General features: G+C 37.5%; 2 protein-coding genes across 2 annotated transcripts; both read right to left on the bottom strand.

Moving 5' to 3' along the window:
- Window positions 1-23: 23 nt before the first annotated feature.
- VPS35A (vacuolar protein sorting-associated 35A-like protein) lies at window positions 24-8,378 on the bottom strand. The gene is made up of 21 exons (XM_059581572.2): window positions 8,222-8,378; window positions 8,021-8,117; window positions 7,760-7,883; window positions 7,446-7,631; window positions 6,972-7,059; window positions 6,282-6,338; window positions 6,085-6,174; window positions 5,853-5,975; window positions 4,523-4,657; window positions 4,139-4,255; window positions 3,273-3,512; window positions 3,133-3,198; window positions 2,797-2,886; window positions 2,211-2,300; window positions 1,817-1,906; window positions 1,535-1,603; window positions 1,365-1,445; window positions 1,170-1,277; window positions 986-1,089; window positions 713-826; window positions 24-609 (listed from the first exon to the last, which is right to left on the bottom strand). Exons 1-21 carry the CDS (start codon window positions 8,312-8,314, stop codon window positions 399-401), a joined length of 2,373 nt encoding a protein of 790 aa, XP_059437555.1. The 5' UTR covers window positions 8,315-8,378; the 3' UTR covers window positions 24-398.
- Window positions 8,379-9,582: 1,204 nt separating this feature from the next.
- LOC132171048 (cylicin) lies at window positions 9,583-13,437 on the bottom strand. Its single transcript, XM_059582253.2, has 3 exons — window positions 13,121-13,437; window positions 10,668-11,007; window positions 9,583-10,551 (listed from the first exon to the last, which is right to left on the bottom strand). Exons 1-3 carry the CDS (start codon window positions 13,199-13,201, stop codon window positions 9,938-9,940), a joined length of 1,035 nt encoding a protein of 344 aa, XP_059438236.2. The 5' UTR covers window positions 13,202-13,437; the 3' UTR covers window positions 9,583-9,937.
- Window positions 13,438-13,798: the final 361 nt, after the last annotated feature.

Raw genomic sequence — 13,798 nt, 5'->3', positions numbered from 1 at the left:
TACTAACAAAACAACCTAAATCACAACACTCAAAAACATATCCACCTTTACGTCGCATTAGAACACTTATTCAAACAAAAAACACCCTCCAAAAAGCATTAACAAATGGAGAGCTTTTTCGTAAAGATACCTTCCAGGTATATTATATTATACATCAACATAATCTCTAGGGAAAAAAAAAAAAAAAACTAATAAATTTGTAAATAGAACTAATAAAATTCCAAAGTAGAGCACATTATGTTAATGCATGCTGTATTAGTGATGCGACACAGTCAGCATATAGATTTTCCAATTACAAATGGACGCCAACCAAAATTCAGCATTGCATCTGATGAGGAGTATAGCAATAAACCTGTTTCGTTGGTTAAAAGAGGGGAGTTCTTTAACCTCTCTCTCAGTCACGCCTTGATGGCCTCGTATTTCTCCCCCACTGCACCACCTTTCTGTTTTTGGAACTGGATGTACCGCATTGTGCTGGCAAGGAAAGCATCCGCAGATGGATCTGGAGAAGTAGAGTCACTTTGCATCTCCGTAGTAATTAATTCCAGCAGGCCCTGGATTGTGGAAACAGTGATCTGGGGATTCCCTTTCTCAAAGAAATAAAGGTACCTGCAAACAAAATGAGAAAAAAATTATCCCAGCTTCAGAAGAAAAAATGTGGAAACACAACTGAGGTATGGGGGGGAGGGAAAATCACGGGCAAAACCATTACTTGTTCAGTATCTCAACAAATAGTGTCACCGATCCGGTGCTACCTCGCGCTGCATTGGCCATTTGTTGAGCTGCATTTGCAATTCTCAATGCGCGCTTTAGGCAAAGCAGGACTCTGCTTAAAAATTGAAAAATAATAACAAATGTTAATAATAAATTCAGAGGAGCATGATCATTCTTGTAAACAGGATATGTTCATATAATGACGCAAACACATAAGCAGTTTTTTGTTTTTTGTTTTTGTGTGTGTGTAGGAGTATGTATGGCAACCCACCTCTCTCCGTCTTTCATGTTCTCCTGATCATCAACCCAGAAAAGATGCGAGCACGCATAAACAGCTCTACACTGATCAGGCTTCTTTAAAAGCTTTGCAGAATACTGCAAAACAGGAAAGGTATCATAAGCAGTAGAAATATATTATAAAAGTTGAACAAAGATGATAAAACTCTAGAATTTACCCCCGTGGCCTTGTGCGTTAAAGTATCTCTGTTCTCAATACCAAAGACATGCATTCTCTGAAGAGTCCCTATTATTAAATGTATCGCAGTCACCTGTGCCTTGGAATCCTATTGCAGCAAATAAATGCAAGCAAAAGATCACGAGAAGAAAAAATGGTGTAACAGGACTAGTTCCCAGATTATCCGTCAACTTACTGATATTTCTTCCTCATAAAGAATATATGCTTGGGTGAAAAACTCATAAGCAACAGGTTCTAAATCACAGTCATTCGCAGCCTAACAGAAAACAGAAGAGACGTGCAAGTTAGCAAATGTCTTAGCGTAACTATCCTTCAAATGTTTATAAACCAAACAATTCCATGTACCTCAGCACATTGCAGATATAACCGTAATGAAAGTTCAGGTGCTGGAACAATTAACAGAGCCTCAATAGTCTGAAATAATAAACGGGAAACCTTCAACAAGTACAATAAGATAGAAGAAAGAATAAACTCAAAACTATTGGAGTAGACTTAATATGTTAGCCTCCAAACCATTGTCCACCTAACAACATAGACAAAACGCAAGAAATAGATAACATTTTCATAATAATATTAAAATTAAAAAAAATAAAAAATAAAAAAAATATTTCTTTCGGTAAAAGTTACCTGATTCAAAAGCTGAAAAATTTTCTTTGGCGTAGTTGATGTCTCGTCTCCAAAAGGATTTTCCTCTTGGCCTTGTAACTGCCTAACCAACTACATATTACAGACAACATACAGCTCATAAGTGCAAAAATATAGGTTTTCTTCACAAAATCAAAACAAGCCTTATGGTGCTTAGTATATGATCCAATGTATACAAATGATCCTTGATATGTCCACCATTACCGACGCAAGGCACAAAGTATGAGTAACCATTCTACGTACCCCCTTGGATAAATTACATGATGCATACCCCAAGATGATATCACAACAGCAAATTTTGAAAACTTAAAACTTGTTAGCATTAATATATAACAAACAACCACAAGCTGCATGAGTTGGACAGGCAGAAACAGACCTTAAGACAAGAGAAAACAAGAGCCGGAACAGTAAATGGTAGACGCTTCGGTCCTCCAGTCAGGATATGCTTCCTCACAATACCAATGATCTGCAATTCACCACATGGAAATACAGTAAAAAGGTGCTCGCATTCATGAAGAAGCCCTTAAATGAGCACATAATGACGCAGTAGAACTTGCACGTTAAACTTCAACAGGTGGAATAAGCTCAACAGAAGGAAATCTTTGTATCATTCAAAGTACTCTTCAATTGCTCCAAACAAGAAATTAACTTGTCAACGTAACAAAATGAAACAAGACGCTAGACTTCAAGCCCAAATTCTAAGATATGAGCAGTTACAAGAACATCAAATATAAGAAAGCATAATTTAATGGGAGTAAAAATCCAATATACTTGACAACATTACATTTCTCCAACATTTGTGTTAAAAATCTCTTTCATTTTGGAATGCCCCAACTGATCCACTTGAGAAATAAGATTAAGAATCCAAACATTGTTTATACAAATATGAGAAGCTATCATGCAGGAAAATATTCTACCAAGTAAAATATCTTGAACATTTCTTTTTTTGATAAGTAAAATACCTTGAACATTTCTTCAGGATCATCATTGTAAAGCATCTGAATAAGACGTGCAACAGAATTTTGCTCCTCCTTGAAATCATCCTCGTCAATCTGAAGGTATTTTTTTTTTTAAATGAACAAGCACAAAATTTCAGAAACATTACCAGTAATGCTCATTTTCCAAAAACATATTAGAATGCAAAAGGGAAACAATTAACAAAATAGCTACAAATAAGAACATCTAGCATTACTTGTTGAAGTTACACAATAAGCTTAAAAAACTTTATATCATTTTTTTTATAAGTAACAAAAAAAATGGGTTTAATATCATTAAATAGTAAGAAAATTACAAATTACCTCATCATCAAGAGTCCCATCTAAATCTTTAATAAGACCCTTGACTAATTCAAACAATGCCTCAACCTGTAAACAACAAAAAAGCCACATTATTACAAAGCACACTAAAAGGAGAGGATAAACAATAAATAAAACCATACCTTGTCATCAGTAGAAATACAAGTTTTATTTTTCATAACGCTTTGAATTATCACAGTTGCCATGACTTTGTTTGTTTCATTGTCTAGGTATTCCAAAACACGGGGGTAGTTTGAAAGCTTCAACGCTGTGACAATGTCATTATATTTCTCAAGTGGAGCACTTAAGAGCGCGACAATCTGTTTTGTTGCTTTGCTGTCTACAATCTTTCCTTTGCCAGAGAGTTTCTTAACACATGCTCCCTGAAAGAAAAAATGGAGACACGGTATTACTTCCTAGCTGAACTTCACTTACAACAATACCCAAGCGTGCCTTGTGAGAAACCCATTAAACAACTTTCATGATAACCAACAGCAAACCAGTGTGTCCCGGCTAAACAAGACACCACTAGATGGACAGATATTACAATATTTTAACTTTGTAAACCTCACTAACCTTTATAATCTCAAAGTACTTACTGTGGCACATTACACTCCACAATCAGCCTTTCATAGTCAAGTCGTATCTCTCACCCATTTAAAAGGTAAAACCAAAGGTTCGTTCTCTGTTCTAGTCTGTGTGAGTATTGTTTGCCAGTGCATGCACATGAGTGGTGGCAGTAGCAGTGGAGGATGGGGTAGAGGGCCATGCATACACTTTACATCTCATTTTTCTCTTTATATATATATATATATATATATATATATATATATATATATATAGGGTAGATCTTAACCATTCTTGGGAGGAAAAGAATAGTGAAAATATATAGACCATGTAAAGCCAAGCAAGCATATTATCGGATATTTGTTTACAGCCATTGATGCTAAACAACGCAAACCCAGAAAATTGCATGTATGTGTTAAATCAGCTTGAAGAGGAAGCTTACCAACACTTGATCCGCATAATCAAGCCGATCAGGGTGGACATGAAGTGTGAATGTAAGAAGAGAAGAATATAAAGTTACAACTCCAATTGTAGGCATGTCAACTTGTGCTTCTATCACCTGCATCAACATATAGCCATTAAATGTTCAACTTCTTGAACTTAACACACACACACACACAGAAGTAGATAAAAATGTTGCAAGGTGCGTAAAAAAGGTTTAAGTATGGTTCATCTTTTGTCAATCTACTTGGAAATAATTTTTGATAAGTAATCTACTTGGAAATAACTGTGCATAGTAAAAGTCAAAAATAAATAAAAAATAGTTAAAATAGTCAATTACCAAATTCAATCTTTGAAATGTTAAATGGGAATATGCAACATTTACCTTCCCTATGGCATTGCTCAATTTCGAAAAAGCTTCCACTTGCAAGAACTCAGGCAACACTTCTGCACTTGAAGCAGCATAGTTTGACAGCCTTTCCATTAACTGGGATAGCACCGTCTTGATGTCGACAGATGGCTGAGAAACACAAGATTACAAAAGGGGGAGAAACAAGAGAACTCAGTAGGACATAAATTGCTGCTTTTAAAATTACTACATAAATTGGTTGGCCAAACAAGGGAAGTATGCCTATTTTGGCAATATCATTGACATGTTTATTCTTTATCAAAATTTTGTGCATCAGTTGAAGTACAGCAAATCAAATCCATTGCAATGCAATATGCACTTGTATCACTAGATGATCTAGGTGCTAAACAGGTCCTGGCCGATGCCCAGCATGTTAAGATCTAGAATCCCAAAACAACCATCATCTCAAATCTCTGAATTCAACAAAGGACCTTGCCTTACAAGATGGGTTAAAAAAAAAACATAGGAAAGAGTTCAAGGGTATAAAGTGGGGCCATATCTTGAATGCAGGAGAAGATATGAAAAGAAACTACCCATACCGAGGGAGGCAATTGAAAATGTCCAATCTTGTCAACTTATTACATAAATTCCATGACCAGATTTACAATGGAATTATTGAACACAGAAAATCTTGATCTTAGAAGGATGTTTTTTTAAGTATCTTCAGAAGATCTAAGTATGACAATCCTTTTAAGTATATATATATAAAAGAAAGAAAAAAAAAAAAAAAAGCAACATTAAGACACTTCAACAAGAACTACAAACACCAGTCTACTAAACTGTTATACACCAGAAACAATATAAATAATTTGCAAAATTATTTCAAAACAACCATCATCTCAAATCTCTGAATTCAACAAAGGACCTTGCCTTACAAGATGGGTTAAAAAAAAAAACATAGGAAAGAGTTCAAGGGTATAAAGTGGGGCCATATCTTGAATGCAGGAGAAGATATGAAAAGAAACTACCCATACCGAGGGAGGCAATTGAAAATGTCCAATCTTGTCAACTTATTACATAAATTCCATGACCAGATTTACAATGGAATTATTGAACACAGAAAATCTTGATCTTAGAAGGATGTTTTTTTAAGTATCTTCAGAAGATCTAAGTATGACAATCCTTTTAAGTATATATATACAAAAGAAAGAAAAAAAAAAAAAAAGCAACATTAAGACACTTCAACAAGAACTACAAACACCTGTCTACTAAACTGTTATACACCAGAAACAATATAAATAATTTGCAAGTTATACAAAAGCAAAGAAGGTAAATGAGACTGAAAACTGCATACGGTGGCACCTACCTGAAGCTGAGGGCAAGCACTCAACAGTACATCAAGAGTTTGCAAGTGATACTCATCAGGAAAGACTTGGATTATGCAATCCATCAAGTAGAATTGGGCAATCTCATCTTTACAATTGACAACCTGGCAAACAACAATTGAGATGAAGAATCCATCATGAGATGGCTAAAAAATCGAAATCAAGTATCATAAGCCTCAAAAAAGGTACAAGACAAAGCGAAACAGCACAAACCTGCTCTAATACTCTAGGAAGCACAGTATCTTTGTACAAATCAAGGTCAATACCCTCAACCTGGCCGAGAACATGCAGGTTCTTCCCAACCTAATGTAAATCCAAGGTGCGCAAAAAGAAGCATTCTATAAGCATACACTGACTAGGTACACAATTTCACTGCAGTGAAATTACCAGATATGGGTTACTCATATTACAAGATCACGTAGCTCGTTCCTTTCTTTCTCCCGTTTCTCCTTTTCCCGGGCAGGTCCCTGCAGACCAGAAAGCCCGACAGCAAGCCTCAACACAGGATCAGCTAAGAGTATGAATGATTCACAAGCACTATAACACCTGCATGACCAGAAATCATGCCCTCATGACACATTTTTTACCTTCATGACATGCACGCATGGTGGTCATTGCTATTTAAGATTTAAGGCACACTTAAGTACTTCAATATTCTAAGTCTTCCAATTCTTCATAAAAGGGCTGGAAACCGATAAGCACATGAAAAGAAAGAAAGAAAAATACTAACATCTAATGCAAGGTACTATGGTAACTGCGACCAGTAGCCACAACAAAGAAGAAAGAAGGCTACCACTACGAAATTAGAAGGAAACAAAAAAAGTGCTCTATGCCTGATTCAAGTGCCTTGAGATTCATAATTAAAAACAATAAAGAAAATATTGGTTGAAATAAGAAATTAGCGCCTTGAGCTTGAAGAACACAAGCCTTTGTAAGCTAAGCCTTACTGCGTTTTGTGAACCACTAAAATGCAATACACAAAAGCTTCAGCAGTCTTCGAGCCTAAAGCATGCCAAGGCATGCTATTAACGACTTTGATTGTGGTGCCATGCATGTCCAAACACTAGAACAGGTAACAATCAACAGATAATTTAACCAACCTGATGTTGCATCCGCACCCAAAGCTTGTTCATTTCCGTGAAGTTTTGGAGTACAAACTCTACTGCATCCATGACAGTGTCAGCATCTCTGCCAGAGTAAAAAAGAAACCATTCAATTCACAAGCCACTCTACAGGTCAAAAAGCATAGAATACACAAAGGTTTACAGCTCAACCAAAAGAATGCAATGATAAAACATGAATTAGCTAAAATGAGCTAAACTAACCCAATTTTTTTAACAAACTCAGTACTTACTAATTTGATTAATTCTGATTATATAGCATCATAGCATTGATGTTAAAATACCACTCATGACGGCATTCAAGTTCTAATCATCGCGATCAAACCAAAGAAAGGCGGTCAAGAGACTCAAGACCACCAACCTTCCAACCGTCTCCGACCCACCAAGTCTTCCTCCACCCCAATTACAAAATTTGATTTAACCTAAGCAACAGAAACCATCTAATTCCCTTACCCTTCGTACTCGGAACCAATATCAGGTAATTTATCCCTACTGACTTGAGCAAGGTAACTCCTTAAGAAGAGGCCGCGTACAGGATGCTGAATGCCACGGCACATCTCCACAAGGTCTTTGAGCACATCCTTGGCCGGAGCTTCCTTCGATTTGATGTATACAGATCCTACTGTACAGAGTAAATACCTGATGGAGACCACAAAGTCAAAAAATTCAAGACAAAACAAATTATTTTGGTGCTAAAGTTATATACTTGTGTCTGCTTTAAATCAAACGAAGATAGAGAGAAGGGTATGAGCGTAAAAGTCGCTTACAATCTGGGCAAAATGTTACCCGCGTGCTGCACAAGCTCGTAGAGATCGATAATGGAGCAGCCACGGCGAGTCTCTTCCTTGAAGAACATCTCCAGCTTCCTCAACTCATCGAATGCACGCATATCTGAGTATACGCAACAACGCCCCAAACAGACAACCGTAAACGACGACGTTTCGATCCAATATAGAACCAATTTCTAAGTCCTAAAGAGACGGATCGCTGAGAGTGAGAGAGAGAGAGAGAAAGAAAGAAAGACTCACAGAGTTCATAGTATTTATGAGGGGAGAGCCTCGAGGTCCGGAGCTCGGAGAGCATCTGAGCGGAGTACTTCAAGGCGTCTCGGAGATTGTTCGAATCCTGAAGAACAATTAAGAGAAATCGGCCGAATTAGGGCTAGAAATGCGAAGATTCTTTCATTTTCTCTCATTTTTCACGGGAAAAAAACTGTGTCATGAATTTACCAGGGCGCGGTGCATGTAGAAGGCGTTCTGCTGGAGACCGGCGATCCCGGCGGCGAGCCATTTCTCTTCGTCTTCGACTCCGTCGGAGATCATTCTCTCTCTCTCTCTCTCTCTCTGCGTAGAAGTTGCGTTGCGTTTTGACTTGGTTCTGTGCCCAACTGGCCGTCTAATTTTTGGATGGGAGAGATCGGATGCTATTGGGGTTTTCGTCCTGATTACGTTGGGACCGTTGGTTAAGCTGGATGCCCATGGCCGTTGGATTGGAAGAATCAATTTGGATATTCGTAAGAACGCAAAATATTAATTATAGTTATCATAATTATGAAATCCTCATGTATCTCAATATTGAATCATTGACCTTTTTAGTTTTTATTTTTATAAAATGATCAAAACATATTCTCTCTTATTTTTCAACTTTTATTAAAATTTAAATTATTGCTGCTTGTATTACATCACCAATAATTATAACAAAACTTAGTAATAAAAAGCATAACTTGTAAATTAGTTTAATGATATTTTATTTTAATATGTGTTAAAATACTCCCACGATTATGGATTCCAATGATATTTCTCTCTCTTAATCTGAAATGTTTTTACTAATTTCCCTTTAAAAGAAGCCTTGAATTTAAACAAACCCTCAAAGATGAACATTTGCAGAGTTTAAGGCTTTAGTTATAGGCTTTAGTTACGCGGGCAGAGGCGGGAACAATTAAGGGTTTGGGAGGGGGGATTCTGCCTCAAAATGTTTTTTATAAGATTGTTAAAATCAAATTTTTATACGTTAATTTTTATTTTTTTTATTTGTTAATTTCGTCTTTCATATTTAAAATCCTAATTTGGCATGTCCCAAATGAAATTGAGGTTACTATTCACTAGTTCGAATCTCTCTCTCTTTCTTTGTAAAAAAAAAATCTATAATTTGGCCTCTGTACTGTTACAGGGACTTTGGAGGAATTGTACGAGACTTCAGGACGCATTGCGTAGAAAGCGTGTTGCCCGTTGCTCCCAACCAACCAATTAACCATCCCAACCGTAAATGTTCTTTTTGTAGCCTTTACGAGGAAACTTCCTTCCACTGGTAAATTCGTAGTAATATCTTCCATCCAGATCGACATCCATCAAGATTGACCATTCCCACATAAAAGTTTTGGCATTCTACCCTACCACATAAAAAAAATACATTTAAAAACTATATTTATTTTAATTACCGTTTTCTCAAGAGTATTAATATTATAGATCACATTTTTATTCCATCAATATCACACTTTCAACTTGCACTTTCAACTTGCTTATGTGACCGTCCCAATTAACCCGTGTTAAAAATATTATATATATGTATATATATATATAAAACATGAGAAAATGAAAATTGGATCACTATATATTAGTAGTATTACTGATTGAAAGAATTGAACCTGTGGTGCACATTGATATACTATCTCCCTACAAAAAGAATAATTCCATTCGACAAACTCTACCCATGTTTCTTTCTGTAACTAATATATCTCGCACAAAATTTGATCCCACCCAGTACAGCTAGAGTTGCTCCAGACTCTTAAAAGCAGGGAACAGTTGAAATGCTGGAAACAACCTCTTCACACTTGCAGCACCGAGAAGAATTAAACAAGCAGGAAATGAGAATCTCCCTCATCAGCTCCTCTCCTCTCCTCATTAGCCAATCATTCCACCAATCATTCCAGAAACATTTCAGACAGTTCAGAACGGCACTGTGAATGGTAATGCGTATATATCAGCCTCTGGCAAATAGCTAGCACGTGGCCAAGGTGTTGAGTTTTGAACATACAAGCCATCAGTGCCAACTTTGTTTCTTTCAACTGCTTGGTTGCCATTCTGCTTTGACTCGAACAGCCATTCCAGATCATCAGATTCAAAACATTCGCTTTGAATCGGAGGTGAAACCCAATTCTGTATTAGGTCTCGAAGGGGAGATGGTAACGAGGAAGATCCACTGCCAGATGCAATTGGTAGGGCGGCTGGTTCAGCCTTGTGAGCAGATATTTTGGATGCTTGGGAGGAAGGGAAGGGCTCTTTGCTGAGCGCTTGGGAGGAAGGGAGGGGCTCTTTGCTGAGCGCTTGGGAGGAAGGGAAGGGCTCCTTGCTGAGCTTGAAAGTGAGTTGTTGGCCCACATTTCCAGAAGTAGAACAGCAATGTTCTCCCGGGTCTCTGCCAGGTCTAGGATCAGATTCATACACCCCTTGAGCAAAGGCAGCCTCAGTCCTTCCCGAGGAAGAGCAAGGCTGTTCCTTGCTGGGTAACACTTCAGGATCTTTGTGCCTTTGCAGAGGCAAGCGGATCCGGAAAACGCTTCCTTTACATAATAAATAATAACAAGTTGAAGAAAGAATATCAGTGTTACTGTGAAGCTAACAAACCCCACAAGTAAACAGCCTTCCCCAGGAAAGGAAGAGGCATAATGACACTCACCAGAATTATGCTTGTCATTAGAGGACAAGCTCTGCTTCTGCCTTTTGTTGCTGTTCAAGGTGCTATCAGATGAGTTCTGGGAACCAACCGGGTGACCATGTTCTTCAGTAAGGCTACTCTTCTCCAGATTTTCTGTTTCATATTTTCTTCTCTTGTGAGGGTCTCCTCCTTTCTGATCTTCTTGGCTCCTTTCCTCCCTGTGCCTTTTCTTGTGTTTGTGCTTCTTATTATCAATTTCTCCAGTTTCTCGGGCCTTCTCCCGAGCCTTCTCCTTCTCTTTCTTCTCCCGCTTTTTCTCTTTCTTCCTTTCTTTTCTGGCCTTCTCTTCTTCCCTTTGGATCTTCAACCATCAGAATCACCATCAATATGGGAACATATTGAAGTGGAGAAGACCATAAAGCAAGCAAGAGCAAAGGTGTAGAGAGAATACAACATGCATAGGTACATAAATAGGTTCTGTTTTCCTCAGATGTGTATTACATAAAATAATTTTGAAGACAACAGGACCCACAATTGGGAGGCATTTTAGATCAAACTCAAAAGAACGAGCCATCAAGAAAAAAATTATATTCCAACCATAACAAATGGAAAAAGGAGAATTACAAAGTTTGAGCACAAATGTCAGCCAGACATGGCATTCTTACAAACCAGGGAAATAAACTTTAGTCTTAAGAGGGATGAAATAGCTATAACACATTATCCAATAGATCCAGCAGCAGACTAAAAGATTTCTTTCCCTCAAATCACAAAGTTATTTATCAGACACACAAATACATTTGTGCTTCAAGATTAAATAATACTTGATAAGCCACTTAGAACTACAACCTAGACCAAATAGTCAGCTGAGTCATCAGCCAATATGCGCTAATGAACCCCAGCAATCTTTCCAAGGCACGTGCAAGAAATTTGCCCCTCACCATTGGTAGAAAACTTAAAATTTAAATCAGAAGAGCCTACTTAGCTTTGCAAGTCTTTTCATCGTTAGTCAATTAAGTTCCACCTACTTATCAATGCTTCAAAGGGCAAGATTCACTTTTTTGAAAAACTGAGAATCATGAATCCAAAAGGGGACAACGCGTAAGAGGTTAACCAAACAAGACTTCTCTTCAATTTCTTTCAAAATAGCACACAACATCTCACATGCAAAACTGGTAATAACCAGTCAAACTAGCAATATACCAGTAACAACTAGACACACTAGAAACTAGAAATAAGTCTTGCTAAAAAATTGATCACACCGAATCACCTCTCATACAGAGATCAATTCAATTTCCAGCACATTCAGAGCAGCACACGGCTAAAAATACCAAAATCATGATCTTAATAAGCACAGCCCTTACTTAACCTATAACTCAATTTATCATTTAAACCCCACATATTCATTCGAAGTCCATATGAAATTAATTCAACTGGTTTCCCATACTTACTCAGTTTATCATTTTAAACCCCCATATTCATTCCATGTCTATATAAAAATAAAGCAACCACTCAACCGGCCTCCCTTACTTCACTATCACTGAATTTATCATCTTAAATCCCCATATTCATTCCAAGGTCTATATCAAATTTAAGGCAACAATTCAACTGCTTTCAAGCTCCTTAATCCTTGCTTATTTCACATGTCTGGCATAAATCCAAAATCCAGACCTTCATATTACTAACCATCTTCCTATTTCTTCTGCATCTCCGAGACTCCCTTCTAAACAATATCATCCATCAAAACATTTATCAGTGGGTGAATTTCATCAGAAATTTCTAACGCACAGTTATTTAACCAAACATGCGATATCATCTAAATTCTTGCAATATCAAACCTAATTTTGAAGTTTAACTCACAACATACTCTCCCTTACTTCTTGTACCAATCCATATCCATGAACCCTTTCACCTCAACAACGTGTACAAGACACATTAGAATCCCTAAATTTATTGCTAAAAATTGGCCACACCATGATATTTCTGATACAGTGACCCCTTCAACTTCCAACATAATAACGGCAAATATGCAATGGGCACATAGCTTATAATACCAAATCATAATCTTAATAGACAACGCCCTTACTTTAATATCACTTAATTTATCATCTTAAACCCACACTCATTCAAAGCCCATACCATTCAAACGGGTTCAAGGTCAATATTCTTGCAGATTGTCCAAGCTATATAAGCAAGGACAAAATATGGTTAGAGTCCTTAGGGACCTCTTGCATGGTTTAATGTTAAGTGTTCTTCTATATGGGCTATCAGCAAAAACTTTTAATATTCAGAAATGCCTAAAAACTCTAATAACACTGTACAAACAAGCGCAAAGAAACCCAGTTAACATATTAATCGTTCTTGGATACATCATATATTCTTCTTCGCCCCATATTTGTAGTACAACCTATACACAAACCTATCACATATATACATGTTACAAACTCAAACACGATTGCGCGAAGCTGAACGCAAACCTTAATCGAATCGATCAGGGCCTCATCGCGGATCCCATTCTTCACGTACCCAGGAGGAGGGTACGTAAAACACCGAGACATCCTTTTTATTGGTCAATCAAACGGCGAGACCCAGTGCGGGTTTGAGATCTAGAAATTAACTCTCAAACCCTAGCTTCGCTCGAACAAAGTCCGTGAGGGTCTATAGATTAGGGTTTCGATCTTTGGCCTTAGTGGGAAAAGAATCCAAGACACAGATTGCTGCGCGCTAAATCTGCTTTGAAAATGGGTAAAAAAAATTCTAGGGTTTCGGAGAAGGCGACGAAGGAGCCTCAGATCCAAAATCACCAAATGTTGAAGGAAAGAGGGTATTTATAGGGGAGCTTGGATTCTTCTGTGCCAAACAGTCAAAACAAACGCGTTTGGATACGAGTTTGAGATCCGCTGCAACGGCGTCGTGGAAGCTTCCGTTTTATTTACGGAAATTTTTCGGGGCATGTTTGGGAAGCGATACATGGTAGCCCGACTGAGAGCTAAGGCTGGCATGGACAATGAATTTGAATTATAATTAGAATATTCACTTCTTGGAAGGTGTTATGTAGATTCCCTCGGGCACATCGTGGGCTTTCAAGTTCGATTTACACGTGACTCGGAGAGACCCAAATCAACTGCCCCAAATTAGGCCATTCTTAGAGCATT

The sequence above is a fragment of the Corylus avellana genome, chromosome 1 (genome assembly GCF_965113065.1).
Source record: "Corylus avellana chromosome 1, dhCorAvel1.hap1.2, whole genome shotgun sequence".
NCBI lineage: Eukaryota > Viridiplantae > Streptophyta > Magnoliopsida > Fagales > Betulaceae > Corylus > Corylus avellana.
Note: the sequence above shows the minus strand (reverse complement) of the source record. Positions and strands in the feature narration are given on the sequence as shown.